This window comes from Salmo trutta, chromosome 15 (assembly GCF_901001165.1).
Source record: "Salmo trutta chromosome 15, fSalTru1.1, whole genome shotgun sequence".
Taxonomy (NCBI): domain Eukaryota; kingdom Metazoa; phylum Chordata; class Actinopteri; order Salmoniformes; family Salmonidae; genus Salmo; species Salmo trutta.
The window spans coordinates 60,157,517-60,177,564 of record NC_042971.1 but is presented as its reverse complement, the minus strand read 5'-3'; the positions used below and the strand labels follow the sequence as shown (position 1 = coordinate 60,177,564).

The 20,048-nt window shown below is 39.0% G+C and overlaps 1 protein-coding gene across 1 annotated transcript in view; it reads right to left on the bottom strand.

The window, feature by feature from the left end:
* Nucleotides 1-809: 809 nt before the first annotated feature.
* Nucleotides 810-20,048, bottom strand: part of hcn1 (hyperpolarization activated cyclic nucleotide-gated potassium channel 1) — a 149,589-nt gene continuing 130,350 nt past the window's right edge. Inside the window, exon 8 of the mRNA XM_029692392.1 lies at nt 810-6,889. Within this exon, the coding sequence (XP_029548252.1) occupies nt 5,790-6,889 (1,100 nt within the window). The 3' untranslated portion in view covers nt 810-5,789. The remainder of the gene's footprint in view (nt 6,890-20,048) is intronic.

Below are 20,048 nucleotides of genomic sequence, written 5' to 3'. Positions count from 1 at the left end.
CTATAGCGCAGCACAGTTTCAGTGTACTTCCAGGTAGATGACTCACTACTTTGTCATATATAGTAGCCTACATATACAATATTGTAGTATATTGTATACTCAATCAATATTGTTTATATCTCTGAAAAAGTAATTTGATAGCTGTTATCCCTGAATGATGAATGTTTTGTTTTCCAATAAAGTAGCGGCTACAGCACACCTCCAGGTACATGAGTCACTGCATGCGTCCCAAATGACACCCTATTCAATATATAGTGTAATATCTGATTAATGATATGTTTTCCAATAAAGTAGCGGCTACAGCACACCTCCAGGTACATGAGTCACAATATACTGGTCCCCTGGTCTGTCCTCAGCCGAAGTGCATTGTCAGGTGGAGGGGAATCTGTCTTAATGTATGAATACTTTATAAGTGATAACTGTATTATGGGGTAACGAATGGAAAACCCCAGAGCCCCAGAAAACCCATCACTCATCTCCACGGTAACTACTGACAAGCTCTATTCCTGATGCCCGCCCTCCTTCATTATATCATCCCTCCATTCCTTCCTCCTACCACCCTCCTCTCTCTCAATCATTTATCCATCCACCACCACCTACCTCCTCCTCCATCATTACTCTATCCCACCACCCCATTCTATCAGTCATCTCTCCCTCTTTAGTTGTATTAAAGAGGAAGGGAGAAAATGAGTGAAGTCACTGATGCGGTGACCTATGAGAGATGATTGATCGATTGAGATCATTGTCAAGATTATCTGTCTGTCTGTCTAGAAACATTCAGAAACAAAAGTACACGTAAACTCAGCAGCTAAATGACAATATGTCTTTTATTTTCTACATGTTAAAGGTTTATTATTTACAAACAAAACAAAATTCAAACAGAAATCAAAATAATTATTTTGACAAACACCATTTGTCTGCATATAGTTGTAAGAACTCTGTGTCAAGTAACCAACTAACTGTTTCTTTTTTACCAAGCTTGTTTATTAACATGAATCTGTCAGCGGGGTTTAAGAGGAACGTATGTGTGGCTCGTAACTTACAGCATTATCTACACCATAATCTCTCCAAGATGAACATTATCGCACATTATCAGTTAACATATTACACCTGCACTGTCAAGGTTCAGAACCCAAAAGTTCTGGGCCCGTATTCACAAAACATCTCAGTTTAGGAGTACTGATCTAAAATCAGTTTTTCCTTTTGTCCAAATAATCGCATGAATTTATCCAAAAGTTCAAACTAATACTAGGTCAGCACTCCTACTCTGAGAGGCTTTGTGAATAAAGACCCTAGTTTCCTTTCTCTGGGCACTGGGCTTTGTTCGTTTTAGCATTTTTATTTAAAAACAAAACAAAATAAATGTACAAATATATGTGCTGGTTAATTGAGAGTTCTCCATACTGCTAAAACTGTAAGCTGATTCGTCCGTTCGTGTTGTATTACACACATCATAATGCCCATTCCAGAATGCTAGACAGCTGTGGTCGGAATTATTGTGGGAGAAAAAACACATAGTTGGGAAGCTTTCCCCTCCAAAGGCAAGTATCAAAAACAGCACAAACCAACAGCGCTGCCATCCATCTGAACCGTGTAATAATTCCTATTCATGGGTTGCACATTTCGTCACAATATTGTTTTGAACATTCGTTTTAGGACTGATGCCCGACCGAGCGCTCTACTCAATGCATTGTCAATTGGCGCTGATGAAGATTTCATCAAAAGTGCATGACAGTGGCTTGGAAATACAATGACATTTGTAGAGGCAAATAATTTGCAGGAAAACCTTCAGTCATCATTGTCCAATTGGTTCATTCATCCCCCCTTCTCTCCCCTGTAACTATTCCCCAGGTCATTGATGTAAATGAACATTTGTTTTCAGTCAATTTACCTGGGAAAATAAGGACAAAATGATATCACCAGATTTACTTTAGATGCAGTATAACATTAGTTAGCTAGCTAAGATTGAGGGGAGACCACCGGATTTAAGCTAGCTAAAGTTAGCTTTGCTAACTATTTTGGACAATCTTTGCTAGCTAATGACAACATTGTCATCTGTCTAAAGTAAGTTTGACTACATTAATGATGATGGCAAAGCCGATTCCTACTAAATATTTGCCTACTTTAGCAATGTCATTGTATTTCCAGGCCACTATAGTGTAATTTAGATGAAACAGTCATTAGCCCCGTTCAGAATGACTGGGCATCACTGGACTTTTGGGCACCAATATGGCTGCGGCGTCTGTAAAACGTTCATAATGGCAACGACGAGACGGAGGTGCAACCCATGAATACATTCACCATGGCAGATCAGGATTAAGCAGTCTTGGAATAGAACATCTCTCCATGTTTAGAACCCTAGAATGGGCCAGAGAGTTCCAATCTAGATCATACATCTCCCTTTAAACCTTCTATTCACTTAAACTAACTGACTGAAGAGTCTGTATCGGAATTTTCTTTCATCAGAAAGTGCAATTCAAAACAAAGAAAATTACTTTGAATGTTTTGCTTTGGCCAGTTTCATTCCGCGCAACATTAATAATCAACAAAACATCAGTGGCTAGCTACAAAGGAAGTTACAAAAGGTGCTTCAAATGTTTACAATGTCTCGTCAACGTGTTAGTATCCTCCCAGTTCTGTAGAGACGGTACTAGTCATTACTGTAATTCAGAGAGTTCTAGATCAGAATGAGAGAGCCTTTTTACTAGTCATTACTGTAATTCAGAGAGTTCTAGATCAGAATGAGAGAGCCTTTTTACTAGTCATTACTGTAATTCAGAGAGTTCTAGATCAGAATGAGAGAGCCTTTTTACTAGTCATTACTGTAATTCAGAGAGTTCTAGATCAGAATGAGAGAGCCTTTTCATAGAAGTTCGCAATTGTCTTCAAAGATTCCAATTGTTAAACTGAGACATTTGGCCATCATCTTCATTGGTTACATCTTCCTCTCAAAAAAAATATTGAAACATAGAACACATATGATAAGTAATTTATGTGTTGTACAGGTGCATATGCACATTAAAGCTCCTTGCACTCAAAACAAACAAAAAGTATTGAACATGGCTACAGTTTTAGGCACAAATACTTAAGTGTCCTTTTGTGAAAATGTCAACGCTTTCGTTGCACACAAATAACGTCTAGACAGACAATGAACAAAACATAATCTCACAGTACATTTAACGTCAACATTTTTTTTTTTTATATAGTATCTTTTTAAGTATTTGTGAGAAGTACATGCTTTTTATGAGACTTTTTTTTTGGGGGTGGTGACTGTATTGGTAGAATGTTGACACACGTTGTCTGTATTGAAGAACTGCTCATCTTTTTAGGTGTGTCTCTAAGGGGGGGGGTTAGATACTCGAAGCCGACTGATGGAGCATGTTTGCCGCCATGAAGATAGTGACTCTAAAACCATGAGAGGTGGTTGTCTGTGAGGAACATATCATACTAATTACTCACATGGTTACTATACACAATACATGGGGGGGGGGGTTTCTAGCAAACATACACATCAATTCATAAGCACGCCAAATAGCCTGCAACCTCACGAGGGTAAGCTGTGTTAGAATGACTGACCTTAATGAATTGTCTCAAAGTTTAGTCACATTTCACCCCCCCCCCCCCCCCCAGGACACTAAATAAATATGCTTAAACATTGTAATTTTGTTGATATTGTTACAGTTACTATGATGGATTCAGACACACAAGAGACAGAAACCTTAATGCAACACAGCATATGTTGCTCTCGCTCTAATTCACACACTGTGATTGTTTTTAAAATGGGGCCCAAACACTTGACTTATAACACCACCTATTCAAAGAGAGAGAAGTGTCTGGAAAGGTCATGACAGTCTTCTTCCACATTAACTTTGACAGGAAAATTCATACGTCTAGACTGCAAACCTACAGCAGATGGGCATATTGCAGAAAAATACAGAATTGATCCATTTTCTGTCGGTAGGAAAACATTTCTTTCCATTCCACTGCCACACTCGACGATCACATTACTTTAATACATGATATGGAAGGTGAGTCAATGAAATTAAATATGAAAAATAAATTAAAAAGCAGAAAGCCTGACTAAAACATCCAAACAGGCCGTCCGTACCCTCGGAATGACATAAAAAATATATTTTTTTAAATTGGAAATCAAAAGATGTCAAAACTAACTAAAAGATTTGGAGTCACGATATGATAGATTCAACAATGATTCATATTTACAGTAATTCTAAAGTGTCACATTGTGTATGGGTAGTCAAACATACAATAACTCTTAATTGCTGTAAGGAATGGGTAGGTTTACTCACCCAGCACACCCACAGTAAGAAAAACACACTGTAAAAGGGTATTCCTGTATTGTGTAGCATGTGACTGAAATAAAATCTAGCATCTCTAGAAATAATACTGTTCCAAAGGAGATGAACATACAGGGGAGACATGTTTGAAGTGTATAATAACAGGTGTTAAGGAGTCCATGCTACAAATGTGTTGAAAAGTGTTGAAACATCAGTGTTAAATGTGTTGAAAAGTGTTGAAACCTCAGCGTTAAAAAAGTATTTCATCCCTCATTCGCTTCTCTTTTGCTTGCTAAATGGTTACAAATGGAACAAGGAAACAAGGACTATGCAGACTAATGAAGATTCTCAGTATGACAGGCATTTCTCAGTGTCAAGTAGTGCTAGCTATTGCGTTAAGGTTTTCTTATCTCTAATGAATATATGCATTGTTGTCACTTATTCACTTTTTTTCTCACATGATGATGATGAAGATATCAAGGTTCCTGAAAGAAGTAAGACATTGTTATGATTGAGAATGCATCACACAGTATCTGTAAATACTAGATCTACAAAACTATTTACAACACACATATAGATAATCTTTATATCACAGTCTATTGCATAATGGTGATAATCTTTAGTTTATAAATATTATAAATGTACACATAGTTTTGTTAAGCAACATTACATAACGTCTATCACTGTCTGAAATTAGGACTAAAAACAGCATCATCCATTCTTCGCTCACAACATCATCCTTCTACAAACCAAAAAAAGAGCATCGCTTCTATTTATATTATTCCCTTTGGACCCATAACACTGTCATGGTGTTCACCGACCACTGTGTGAGGACACTGTGGCTCAAGAGGATGTATTGCTGAGAGCAATGGAACACCTAGCTATTGTACCTGTGTTGATTGCTAAGATAAAGGTCCCACAAATTCTGTCATTTAGATTTATGTTTGAGTGTGTGCTTTTTTTTTGTTGTTGACAGTTTCAAGGTTTGCTTGCGTCAGTTATTCCACAGTGGTGACAAAGCTGCGTAATGCGAGAAGATATTTTATATATATATTTTACTTCCTCTTCTCGCAGGTAAAAAAAAAAAATAATCCAAAAGTCAACTGTCAGGATTCATCACGATGCATTCCAGTTTACAAAACCAGAAAATAACAAACACCCTCCCCATACATTTGATATCTATATTTATATTTTTTGGAAAGGAAGACTCATGTTTATATACTAGAGCTTTTAAATAGTCTTTGCCAAATATTCTAGTTGGATTTACACACATATATATATATATTTATTTAATATACATTCTTAAATGTAGGGAGAAAATGTGTCTAAAATATAATACAAGGGCAGTCTGTACAGGAATTCCTTTAGGCTCATTTTTTTTCTGAACAAAATTTTGAGAAAACAAAAAAATACTCAAGTTCATCTTTATCTTTTTTTGTATCTCCATTTAAAAATGAAATAAAACAGAAGTTTAAAAAAAAAAGAAAAATGGGATCATAAATTTGATGCGAACCGCATCTTATCTTGCTCGGTCTCTGTACTGCTTAAGGTAGAATCTCTTCTAGAATCTCTCCTAGAGCCCGTGGAATCCCTGTGCTGGGCTGCAGAGGACACCGCTCGCACCGGAGGCAACGCTCCCGATGACATCTGACGGAACAGGTTGACCCTCTGGGGCACTGTGGTGCGGAGACCGCCTTGTATACCCATACCCTGGACCGCAGCCACCGGCGGGGCAATGGAGGCCAGGGAGTCCCCGGACGCTGCAGGGTGCGCTCGGGACCCCAGGGACGTGTCATGGGGCAGGGAGGGCTGGGAGGCAGAGAGGTGGCGCACGTCTCGACCCAGGCTTCCCGACTGGAGAGCATGACTGGCCTTGTGGAGGCTGTCACTCCTCTGAGGTGACGGGACTTGCTGCTGCTGCTGTTGTTGTTGTTGTTGTGTTGCTGAGGAGGCCGCAGCTGCTCCTGGTTGCTGTGGCTGTGGTAGTGGTTGCTGTGGTGGTAGGGCAGTAGGCAGCGGCTGCTGGATAAGGGAGAGCTGAGAGGCGGTGGGCGAGCCGTACTGGAAGCTGCGGCCTGCCAGCCCAGGGGTCTGCACGGGTGGACTGCACACAGCCGTCGTGAAGGATACCGGGGACATGATGGACCCTTGCTGATGAAGAGAGAGGGGAGTCTGGGAGACGGGCGAGGATGAGTTCAGGTTGCCGTGGATGACACTGGGGACGGGATAGACACCCTGCGCCGAGGCTGGCAGGATGCGGGCGGCGGCTGCGGCGGAGGGGGCAATGACGGCCGAAGCGCTGTAGGTCAAAGGAGTGGCTGACTGCTGGAACTGGTTGTTGCCCAGGGCAGTGGTGTAGGGCGGCTGAGCCGGCGAGTTAATGATGGAGTTTCCAGATATCGGGGTGGTGTTCATCCCTGTGACCGACATCCCTGTGACTGACATCCCTGTGACCGACTGCTTGCGGTCCACCATCATCACCATCTCCCTGTCCTGACGGATTATCTGCTTCAGTATCTCGTTCTCCTGCGTGTTGAACACCCCAGCGTTCAGATCCTTTTGGAACTTCTGGAGGAGCAGGCTGTTCTTCTTCCCTGTTAGGAGTAGATCAGTTAGAGGTTAGGTTGACTTAAGCCGTGATAGACATGGTAGCATATTAACACACCGCAGGGTGGATGTTATGGTGTGGGTTGTTATGGGGTAACAGTGAGTAGAAATGAGAGTGACTATGGTATGAGTATGAGGACATCTGAGTGAGAGTGCTGTATTACCAAACTACTGTACATAGTTCATACCTAGTACATTGAGTTGTAAGATACTAAGAGGTAGTAGGTGAAAGGTAATATATTCATATAGATATATATTAGTATTAAGATTTAACATACATTACCAGTCAAAAGTTTGGACATACCTACTCATTCAAGGGTTTTTCTTTATTTTTATTATTTTCTACATTGTAGAATAATAGTGAAGACATCAAAACTTTGAAATAACTCATATGGAATAATGTCGTAACCATAAAAAAGGGTTAAACAAATAAAAATATATTGTATATTTGAGATTCTTCAAAGTAACCACCCTTTGCCTTGATGACAGCTTTGCACATTCTTGGCATTCTCTCAACCAGCTTCATGAGGTAGTCACCTGGAATGCAGGTGTACCTTGTTAAAAGTTAATTTGTGAAAGTTCTTTCCTTAATGCGTTTGAGCCAGTCAGTTGTGTTGTGGCAAGGTAGGGGTGGTATACAGAAGATAGCCCTATTTGGTAAAAGACCAAGTTCATATTATAGCAAGAACAGCTCAAATAAGCAAAGAGAAATGACAGTCCATCATTACTTTAAAACATGAAGGTCAGTCAAACCAGAAAATGTAAAGATCTTTGAAAGTTTCTTCAAGTGCAGTCGCAAAAACCATCAAGCGCTATGATGAAACTGGCTCTCATGAGGACCGCCACAGGATAGGGAAGACCCAGAGTTACCTTTCATAGGTTCAATAGAAAAACTGCACCTCAGATTGCAGCCCAAATACATTTTTCACAGATTTGAGATTTTTGGTTCCAACCGATATGTCTTCGTGAGATGCTGAGTAGGTGAACGGATGATCTCCGCACGTGTGGTTCCCACCGTGAAGCATGGAGGAGTAGGTGTGATTGTGTGGGGGTGCTTTGCTGGTGACACTCAGCGATTTATTTAGAATTCAAGGCACACTTAACCGGCATGACTACCAAAGCATTCTTCAGCGATACGGCATCCCATCTGGTTTGCGCTTAGTGGGACTATCATTGGAAAAGCATTTCTCATGAAGCTGGTAAAGAGAATGCTAAGATTGTGCAAAGATGTCATCAAGGCAAAGGGTGGCTACTTTGAAGAATCTAAAATCTAAAATATATTTTGGTTTGTTTAACACTTTTGTGGTTACTACATGATTCCATATGTGTTATTTCATAGTTTCGATGTCTTCACTATTATTCTACAATGTAGAAAATAGTAAAAATAAAGAAAAACCCTTGAATGAGTAGGTGTGTCCAAACTTTTGACTGGTACTGTATGTACAGTGAATTTGGAAAGTATTCAGACCCCTTGACATTTTCCACATTTTGTTACATTTTGTTAAATAGTTTTTTTCCCTCATCAATCTACACACAATATCCCATAATGACAAAGCAAAGACAGGTTTTTAGACATTTTTGCAAATCTATTAAATATAAAAAACTGAAATATCACATTTACATAGACCCTTTACTCAGTACTTTGTTGAAGAGTCAAGCTCTGTCAGTTTTGGATGGGGAGGATCGCTGCACAGCTATTCTCAGGTGTCTCCAGAGACGCTCAATCGGGTTCAAGTCCGGGCTCTGGTTGAGCCACTCAAGGACATTCAGAAGTCACTCCTGCATTGTCTTGGCTGTGTGCTTAGGGTCGTTGTTCTGTTGGAAGGTGAATCTTACCCCCAGTCTGAGGTCCTGAGTGCTCTGGAGCAGATTTCCATCAAGGATCTCTCTGTACTTTGCTCCGTTCATCTCTCCCTCGATCCTAACTAGTCTCCCAGGCTCTGCCGCTGAAAAACATCCTCACAGCATGATGCTGCCACCACCATGAATCTCTCTCCAGGTTTCCTCTAGATGCAATGCTTGGCATTCAGGCCAAAGAGTTCAATCTGGTTTCATCAGACCAGAGAATCTTGTTTCTCATGGTCTGAGAGTCCTTTAGGTGCCTTTTTGCAAACTCCAAGTGGGCTGTCATGGGCTTTTTACTGAGGAGTGGCTTCCGTCCGGCCACTCTGCCATAAAGGCCTGATTGGTGGAGTGCTGCAGAGATGGTTGTCCTTCTGGCAGGTTCTCCCATCTCCGCATAGGAACTCTGGGGCTCTGTCAGAGTGACCATCGGGTTCTTGGTCACCTCCCTGACAAAGGCCTTTCTCTCCCGATTGCTCAGTTTGGCTGGGCGTCCAGCACTAGGAAGAGTCGTGGTGGTTCCAAACTTCTTCCATTTAAGAATGATTGAGGCCACTGTGTTCTTGGGGATCTTCAATGCTACAGAAATTTTTTGGTACCCTTCCCCAGATCTGTGCCTTGACACAATCCTGTCTCGGAGCTCTACAGACAATTCCTTTGACATCATGGCTTGGTTTTTGCTCTGACATGCATTGTAAACTGTGAGACCTTATATAGACAGATGTGTGCCTTTCCAAATCATGTCCAATCAACTGAATTTACCACAAGTGGACTCCAATCAAGTTGTAGAAACATCTCAAGGATGATCAATGGAAACAGGATGCATTTGAGCTCAATTTCGAATCTCATAGCAGACGGTCTGAATACTTACGTAAATAAGGTATTTCAGGTTTTAAAAAAAAATTAAAGACCTGTTTTCGCTTTGTCATTATGGGTTATTGTGTATAGATTGATGAAGGGAAACAATTATTTCATAAATTTTAGAATAAGGCTGTATGTAACGTAACAAAATGTGGAAAAAGTCAAGGGGGTCTGAATACTTTCCGAATGCACTGTATGTATGTATGAAAATATCCTCAAATAAAAGGTGACATTCTGTACTGCTGCATCATACGAAACATTTGATCTCAAATCCAAAATGCTGGAGTATTGAGCCAAATGAAAAGTTTGAGCTTCTCTGTCAAAATAAATACTCAGGGGAGTGTATCTACCTAAGAATAAAATGTATTAGATTAGGAATCGACATACAATATAATTATAAAACACATTGAGTTTACGCCTTGGCTATACATTCAGTAGGACAACAGTTAACTATGCACTACAGAATACACACTGGAAGGATTCAACCACCACTACTACAAATATTTCAACACAATCTTTAAAACTATAGGTCCCAACTACTAAACCATATTTCTTTAATGACAGTTCAGTTTAGTGACATGAAGTTTCCACAATAAAAAGAAAATTGAAACTCAAAGATCGTCAGTGTTTATTCATTTCTTATCATTTTTTTTTTATATATTTTTTTTATACAAAAGCTTTTTTTTATGTTTGACAAATTAATTTCTTGAATATGTTAATTTTAAAAGAACGGAATAGCTCTAGCCCTCCTGCCCGCTGGCTATGAATGAAGAGAGGTGTAAAGATTTATTTCCAGGATGTATTTGTTTTGGAGTGTTGACCTTTTCCTCACGATTGCTGAGAAACTCTCTTGGTTAGTAAGGATGACAGAGTAAGATTCTGGTACTGCTGGCAGCTTTAACAAAGGCTCATTAATCTTTTAAACAGAGACGTTTTCTTTTCCTCGGTGTACCGTTAATGGTGCTAAGGCCTTACAACCTTCACTATTCAAGGATGCAGACATTTTACACTGGACTTTTGTTTTTACGCGTCTCTTCGCTGATAGAGAGCACATCATAAAGCACACATCTGCAGGTTAAGCAGATGTATAGTGGCTACATATCTGCAGGTTAAGCAGATGTATAGTGGCTACATACCTGCAGGTTAAGCAGATGTATAGTGGCTACATATCTGCAGGTTAAGCAGATTTATAGTTGGTACATATCTGTAGGTTAAGCAGATGTATAGTTGGTACATATCTGCAGGTTAAGCAGATGTATAGTTGGTACATATCTGCAGGTTAAGCAGATGTATAGTTGGTACATATCTGCAGGTTAAGCAGATGTATAGTTGGTACATATCTGTAGGTCAAGCAGATGTATAGTTGGTACATATCTGTAGGTTAAGCAGATATATAGTTGGTACATAGTACCAGGTTAAGCAGATGTATAGTTGGTACATAGTACCAGGTTAAGCAGATGTATAATTGGTACATAGTACCAGGTTAAGCAGATGTATAGTTGGTACATAGTACCAGGTTAAGCAGATGTATAATTGGTACATAGTACCAGGTTAAATAGATGTGTATTTGGTACATAGTACCAGGTTAAGCAGATGTATAATTGGTACATAGTACCAGGTTAAGCAGATGTATAGTTGGTACATAGTACCAGGTTAAGCAGATGTATAATTGGTACATAGTACCAGGTTAAGCAGATGTATAGTTGGTACATAGTACCAGGTTAAGCAGATGTATAATTGGTACATAGTACCAGGTTAAGCAGATGTATAGTTGGTACATAGTACCAGGTTAAGCAGTTGTATAATTGGTACATAGTACCAGGTTAAATAGATGTGTATTTGGTACATAGTACCAGGTTAAGCAGATGTATAATTGGTACATAGTACCAGGTTAAGCAGATGTATAGTTGGTACATAGTACCAGGTTAAGCAGATGTATAATTGGTACATAGTACCAGGTTAAATAGATGTGTATTTGGTACATAGTACCAGGTTAAGCAGATGTATAGTTGGTACATAGTACCAGGTTAAGCATATGTATAATTGGTACATAGTACCAGGTTAAATAGATGTGTATTTGGTACATAGTACCAGGTTAAGCAGATGTATAGTTGGTACAGGAACTTTTCAAAGCAGCTATTTAGAAGAAGAAAAAATGTTGCGTTAAAATACAGTAATTCACATATTGAAAATTAAAGGCGGATTTTGACAGTTTTCCCTTTTTCAGGGAACATTTTGACTAAATACTATATTTTGGAATTCCATTTAATCTAAAGTAAGCCTTTTCGAAATGTTATCCTTTACAAAATACAGTGCTAGTGGCATTTTACACCCATATTCTGTACAGCCTCTCTGTTGCCATATGGTCAGCTGTACAGACGGCCGGGTCAACGGCAGGGCAAAAGCAAATTGTTTGTGGCAGGCAGACGTATCCATAAGGACAGGATGTTAACATTCGTAGCTTTGTGTGAAAGAGAAGAAAGGGTCAAGGGGATCACTGGATTTCTTCGTAAAGGTAAGTGTTGGCTAGACATGTCCTGGCAAAATCCATCCCTAGGGGTTACGTCCCAAAAGGAACCCTATTCTCTTTGTAGTGCACTTCCCATAAGGCTCTGGTCAAAAGTTTATAGGTAATAAGGCACCATTTTGGGACGTAGCCCAAGTCTCTGTTATGCCACACATAATACCTCACCAACCAGCACAAAGCAATGACCGCCAGGGTCAGCACTGAGATGAGCACTGGCAGGTGAATCAGGTGTGATTGATTCTGTCCTTAGATGGGTAAGCTTTGTGTGAGAGACGATGAGTCCCTTATCAGTCATTCCAAGGAAGCCGATCAGTCATTGGCTTGGCTGTGATTGTCTTGGGTGTGGACCAATGACAGCGCTGAACACTAGGGAAGTGGCTAGATGCTAACGCTAACACCAGACACTGACTGCAGGGTTACCATAGACTTACATGACATCAGCATACATTGCTGAACAGAATGCTTCACGATTAAACTCTGGATGGGGAGGAGCACAACACAGACATGTTATTGTTGAAACATGAGGTCATGGGATGGAGGAGTGTCCTTGTAAGTCACGTACAGTGTATTTACAGTACAGTCAGTACAGTCAAATCTCACACAGCTCAGTTATGCTTTGACACTGATCAAATGGAAGCTGAGGTCTGTGGAGATAATGTATTGGTGCATAATATAGTGATATTATGCAGTAAGACAAATATGTTTAACCAAAACCGTTAAACTAAGGGAATTAGACATGGGAATGACTAGAAACGTGGACTGCACTGACAGTGGAGGGGTACAGTGAAGACTTTGAGCCACAAGAACACACTTGTTTTTGCAATGGTTTCCTGTTCTTAAGTGTATTAATTTTAGGTCATCAGGTGTGTTTAACCATGTAGCTGTACAGTAGATGTACTGTTTAAACACTGCTTAAACGTTCAACTTTGAATACCCATATTTGTTTTACATTTTCTCTTTCTCAACGTACTTGGCGTCTTTTTAGATGTAACTGCCCAGTTAATATTGAAATGAATAGGTGTTGTTTATTAAAGATGACCCTTCGTTGTCTGTATACATGAACCGTACTGAAATGTTATGAATCAAACGGAAATGTGGCTATTTCAGTGGCTATTTCACAAAGCATTTGTATTGTGCTGTATTGAACTAATGGTATGGTGACAAACTGGTTGAATAATGTTGTTTCCACTTCATTTCAACAAGAAAAAAACATTGTGATGATGTTGAATCAACGTGGAACACTAATTGGATTTGCAAAAAGTCATTAACATAAGGGAATTTCATATTTTTTTTTACCCAACTTATAACTTCAATGACATTGGATTTTTTTATTTTTTTTATTTTACATTGAATTCACGTTAGTTGACAACTCAACCAAATGTCATTCAAAAGTAGATGTTAAAACGACATCTGTGCAAAGTAAGAACTGTCAATCCTGGATGTGAGGGCCCAAGGGGAAATAAACACCACGCCAATTAAGACGTGAACAATTTAAAATAAACTGAAAAAAAAGGCGGTTAACAGAATGAACAATAATCAGAACAATACAAACCATTAATGCTGGTTAGAACCAACAAAGGAAAGAAACACAATTATCTTGTTATCTCTGTGTGGTGTCAAACTTTTATCTACTTTTGAACATAAAAATAAAAACCCAGAAACTTTCGCTGGTAGCTGATTTCAAGAAAACAAACTTTAGTTGTTTCAATAAGTAAAGAAACATTGCTGTTGCATCCCATTTGAAAAGCTACTTTTCCCCTTAGTGCCACTGTACTGATGAGATGTGTAGAGAAATAGTACACTAAACTAGGCCTATAGACTAATGCTCATTAACTTTATTTAGACTGTGGCTCTTAATCAATTAGGAGATTAATGATTACTGACCACAAGGCTCGTTAAATGTATACTCTAGACTTTCACACATTTGATTGGTTAGCTAACCGACTAGTCCGTGCAGGTAAATCCCTGCCCACGGTAATTACTGAGAAGGGACGTAACAGAACAGTGAGGCGTTTACAGAGCAGTACACAGAGCTCAAAAACCTCACCAGGTGGCTGCTTGGTATGACGTCAGCCCAAACTCTAAAAATAGGAAAAGCATAAAGCTGCTTAGGTTCTGTCTCATGTCACTCTAACCTTTGTACTAAAACAAAGACAATGATCAGCTCAACAAATACACAGTAGTCATTTTCTCAATGATTCATTTTTTTTCTAAAAAAGGCTCCATCACAAAATTCACAATTCATGTCAAACTGGAATAAGCTTCAACTGTAATAATTCTGAAATAATGAAAAACATTTTTTAAACAGATGAAAATGTATTCCTAAACTCAGCAATATTGGTTTAGTTGCATTGATAGAATCCAAGTACTTTCAAAATGGCTACAGAAACAATATGGCATGTAACATTCAATCAATATTCCTTTGTTTTAGTTACCTCTGTCAAATTACTACTTAGAGAATTACCTGTGTGTTGACAACAAAGATTATGTTAAACCTATTGTGGGGAACCTTAGTCTAACTTTAGGTTTCTTTTCAATGGAGGAAGGAATTCACCTTGTGAATGAATGTAACACTGTGAGTTCATGTTCTGGAAAATGTATTTGAGAACAAATTAATTTTAGTCCGTCTGGTTCATTTCCCCTGGCTGTGCGAATATTGAAATTGGAATAAAGTGTTTACCTGCTGCCTATTCGTCGGCCAGGACACTCTTGAAAACGAGATGTGCTCATCTCAAGAGGGACTCCTGGTCAAATCATTTTTTAGATAGAGATACAATCAATTGTGCAACATGTTATTTGTTTCAAATGCATGGTTCTTTTTTTTAAAGAACCAACCAGACAAGCACTTGCAGTCCAAGTCCATAAATAAACGAGACATCCAGCACTGATCATGACATTGTATTTTCCCTTGTATGAGACAAACCCCCTTTTTTTAAGTCCAAATGAACAAATTCATTTCATAACACTTACTGATTTAGGAGAAGTGTTTTTTAACAGCCGGGCAGCCAGCTCTTGTATTGAAACGGAATATAATGTGACACATCTGTTGGCTGTTTCCAAAAGCCAACCTTAATCTCTAGTGAAAAGGGCAAATGTAAATCACGACCACCACAGAGGTCAAAAGGGCATACGTTTCAGAGGGTAGTGTAGACACAATCTACAGGGCAATAGAACGGATGTACAGTACTATAGCCAGTAGGTCAAAGCTATGAGAGGAATCATTCACATTTCCAGAAGAAGGTACATTCAGCGCTATGACAACATACCATATTTGCCTAATAGGCACTGTGGACTATTAATTTGCTCTGATTGGTCTATCCCAACCATGTTTTATTGATTGATTGATTGACTTGCCTGTCACAATAGTATTGCAATGTTGAGTCGACACAAGGAGTGCAAAGCAATTCAATATCAACATGCCTGAGACACAAACAAAGATACCAACTCAAACTCAATAAACCAACAAAGAAGAAACACACAAACATACCAACTCAAACTCAATAAACCAAAAACAAAGAAGAAAAAAACAAACATACCAACTCAAACTCAATAAACCAACAAAGAAGAAACAAACCAACATACCAACTCAAACTCAATAAACCAACAAAGAAGAAAAAAACAAACATACCAACTCAAACTCAATAAACCAACAAAGAAGAAACACACAAACATACCAACTCAAACTCAAACCAAAAACAAAGAAGAAAAAAACAAACATACCAACTCAAACTCAATAAACCAACAAAGAAGAACAAACCAACATACCAACTCAAACTCAATAAACCAACAAAGAAGAAAAAAACAAACATACCAACTCAAACTCAATAAACCAACAAAGAAACAAACCAACATACCAACTCAAACTCAATAAACCAACAAAGAAGAAACAAACCAACATACCAACTCAAACTCAATAAACCAAAAACAAAGAAGAAAAAAACAAACATACCAACTCAAACTCAATAAACCAACAAAGAAGAAACAAACCAACATACCAACTCAAACTCAATAAACCAACAAAGAAGAAAAAAACAAACATACCAACTCAAACTCAATAAACCAACAAAGAAGAAACACACAAACATACCAACTCAAACTCAAACCAAAAACAAAGAAGAAAAAAACAAACATACCAACTCAAACTCAATAAACCAACAAAGAAGAACAAACCAACATACCAACTCAAACTCAATAAACCAACAAAGAAGAAAAAAACAAACATACCAACTCAAACTCAATAAACCAACAAAGAAACAAACCAACATACCAACTCAAACTCAATAAACCAACAAAGAAGAAACAAACCAACATACCAACTCAAACTCAATAAACCAACAAAGAAGAAACAAACCAACATACCAACTCAAACTCAATAAACCAAAAACAAAGAAGAAACAAACCAACAAAGCAACTCAAACTCAATAAACCAACAAAGAAGGAACAAACCAACATACCAACTCAAACTCAATAAACCAACAAAGAAGAAAAAAACAAACATACCAACTCAAACTCAATAAACCAAAAACAAAGAAGAAACAAACCAACATACCAACTCAAACTCAATAAACCAACAAAGAAGAAACAAACCAACATACCAACTCAAACTCAATAAACCAACAAAGAAGAAACAAACCAACATACCAACTCAAACTCAATAAACCAACAAAGAAGAAAAAACAAACAAACAGGAAATAAATCCAAACCACAAGCTTAATCCAGGTTTGAGCCAACATTTGCACACTATCGTTCTGCAAATTCAACTTGTTTTTATAAAGATCTTCTCACAGTATCTGTTATATTTAAAAGACACTGGGTACCTGTACACAAAAACTCCCATCATATCGCCCTTTTTGGTAATAGTTGTTAATAGTATGATAAAGTGCCTGAGCAAAATGAAAGTTTGTTATAGATAAAATTCACAATAACTTTCTGCTATTATATATCAAATGTTTGGCCATGCAATTCAAACAAATGTCCCAGAGTTCCAGTTGAATACCCTCACCATACTTTATCCATGTGATGATAAATATCCCCAACCACTCCTATCCAATTCCTATATTCCTACGGTAATGATCCATGACTCTTTAATGCTTTACGCTCATAGTTTCAAACTACCGGTCATTTGAATAACATTAGAATATTTGTTGATGTAATGTCATAATTGTAATGTTAACGTTAACATGCCATAAAGCATGTTTAGTAAGTAATCTTAAGATTTATACTTGATTTATTCTTTTACAGAGGGGGAGTTGGACGACTCCTTTCAATTTTGTGTAATTTATAAAAAATAAAAAAAAATAAAATTAGAATTGAATATTTGAAACAGCTAATGTTTCTTTTAAATAATCTCCTTATAAGTTATTTTAAGTTATATGTTTCTCATTGGTTCAAACCAGGTGGGCCAAGTCTGGCTAAAATCCTTCAAGAAAGTGAAAATTTTAAAGCCGAAAGTAATTGAGGAGAGGGCTAGGGATTAAATGGGGGCAAAATAATGTGTACATTATAAAAGTAGACCTCACATGGAGAAACAAACAATTCTGACATCCCTACTAAGCTCACTTCAAAATGAAGCCTATCTATGCAGAAACCAAAAGTTGAAAAAAATAATATTGCTGATTTCTAAAACGTTGCATACGACATCAGTTAACTTCGAACTTCTGTCAAAATGTGAGACCTGACAAAAAGGCACTTGTAACGTAATAAATATAGCTTACCAAGCCACCTGCTGTATTCTGTCCTTTAATAAAGATAAAAGATTATAGACTTTTCATGGAAACATAACGGCCGTCTTAGGACAAAGAGTACATACAGTACACACAATATGAAAAGGGTGCTTTCTCAATACGGATGCATTACCTATATGCTTTACTAGTGCAATATTCTACAAGCATTAGATGCTATATGCTTTCTTCTCCTTATGAGTGTGTGGCCATGATGAAATGTGAATTTTAAAGGCAAACCTCTCCAGATAAATATCAGACAATATTTGTAGCATCAAAGCAGCCAATTGAGGAGCAACAGTTAAACCAGATTATATCAGAATATTTCCCAAATATTAATATAGTACAAATCTAGTACACTATGAGTATAATTATTTAAAAGGGAGAAGTTATTTAGGAAAAACAGCATAAAAAAAAGATGCCCTGTCTGCATTACATACATGTGCCCCTTTTTTCAGTCATTATAAAAAATTCTGTTTCTATCTGATTCATTGATTATCTTTCTTTATGACTTTAGTTAAATTGCCGCTAATAACGGCAAAGTTTGTCTACGTTTCTCTAACAAATGAAAGGAACATGGCTTGGCAGGAACCAGAGTGAGAGGTGAAGGAACTGGCCGTGTACAGTAGTTAGGGGTTACAACATTTAGTAGATTCCACAAATGTCCAAGGTTTCCAGAAATCCAGTTTGGAGGATTCTCATATCTCCTGATTATTCCCTCCTGATTCCAGGAATATCCCGTCCGAGATTTCTGCAAAGCTGGGGAATTTTGGGAAAGTTGCCAGACGCTAAGGGGAGTCATATATAATGTCTACAAGCCGTGCCTGTCAAGCAGGATCAACACAGGTCAAACCTGGTCAAACCTGGTCAAGCCTGGTCAAACCTGGTCAAACCTGGTCAAGCCTGGTTAACTTTGAGGCCTCTGGCTCCCTGCCCTCCCTCCCTGGTGTCACATGCCCAGCTCAGGGCCCCTGTTTGGGGGCCAGGCCAGTCTATGGCTGCTCTGGCTGGGCTGGTCCTTGGGACGGGGTCGGGGTGCTGCTCATACCCAGGTGTGCAGGTGAATGGAGACGGAGGCACATGCAGATGAATTATAGCTTCCATCCACTCGCCAGAAGGGGTTCCAGTTGGGGGTCAACACCAAACCAATGAAGGGATGGATCTGACACCCTCCAGGACAGACAGATCTGACACCCTCCAGGACAGACAGATCTGACACCCTCCAGGACAGACAGATCTGACACCCTCCAGGACAGACAGATCTGACACCCTCCCGGACAGACAGATCTGACACCCTCCAGGACAGACAGATCTGACACCCTCCAGGACAGACAGATCTGACACCCTCCAGGACAGACAGATCTGACACCCTCCCGGACAGACAGATCTGACACCCTCCAGGACAGACAGATCTGACACCCTCCAGGACAGACAGATCTGACACCCTCCCGGACAGACAGATCTGACACCCTCCAGGACAGACAGATCTGACACCCTCCAGGACAGAAATATCTGACACCCTCCAGGACAGACAGATCTGTAGTGCTGAGCGATTAACCAAAATGTTTTGTTGTTGTTGGTTATTAAACAACGAATTGACCGACGTCGGTTCAAATACTGAAATTCCATGTAGTTTATTTTTTTGTTGTGAGCCCAATCATTCACCAGAGAAATCTGAGAAATCAAGTCAAGAACTATGTGGAATGCTGGGCTGAAGGGGTGTAGTTTTCATTAAGCAAATATACAACCTTGTTCAGCGCAGAAACTTGGTAATTAACTACAATGACCATAATCCATTGTGCCAGTTTTGTCCGGCTCAGAGACATATCAGCGAGGAAGAGGCGAAGCGAGAGGTTTCATTCTCGCCAAAATCTGTCCAAAATAACGCAATGCTTTTCTATGGACATACTTTGGACCTAAGCTTGTCGCCTGCCTTCCCATCTTTGGGACAACAACTCCTATTGTTAGGGTGGAGACACGAGCATCTCGTCATTAAATACAGATCTCTGGGCGGATACACTTCTACACCTGCTAGGTTAGGTTAGATACACACCGACCACATAGACTGCATGAGAGAGGAATGTACATAACAACGACGAGAGAGAGGGACAGAGACAGTTCGTGAAAGTATACCTTATCTATTTTGAAGAACTAGAAAAATGATGTTGTCAGACAGCTCTGCAGCATACCTAGGCA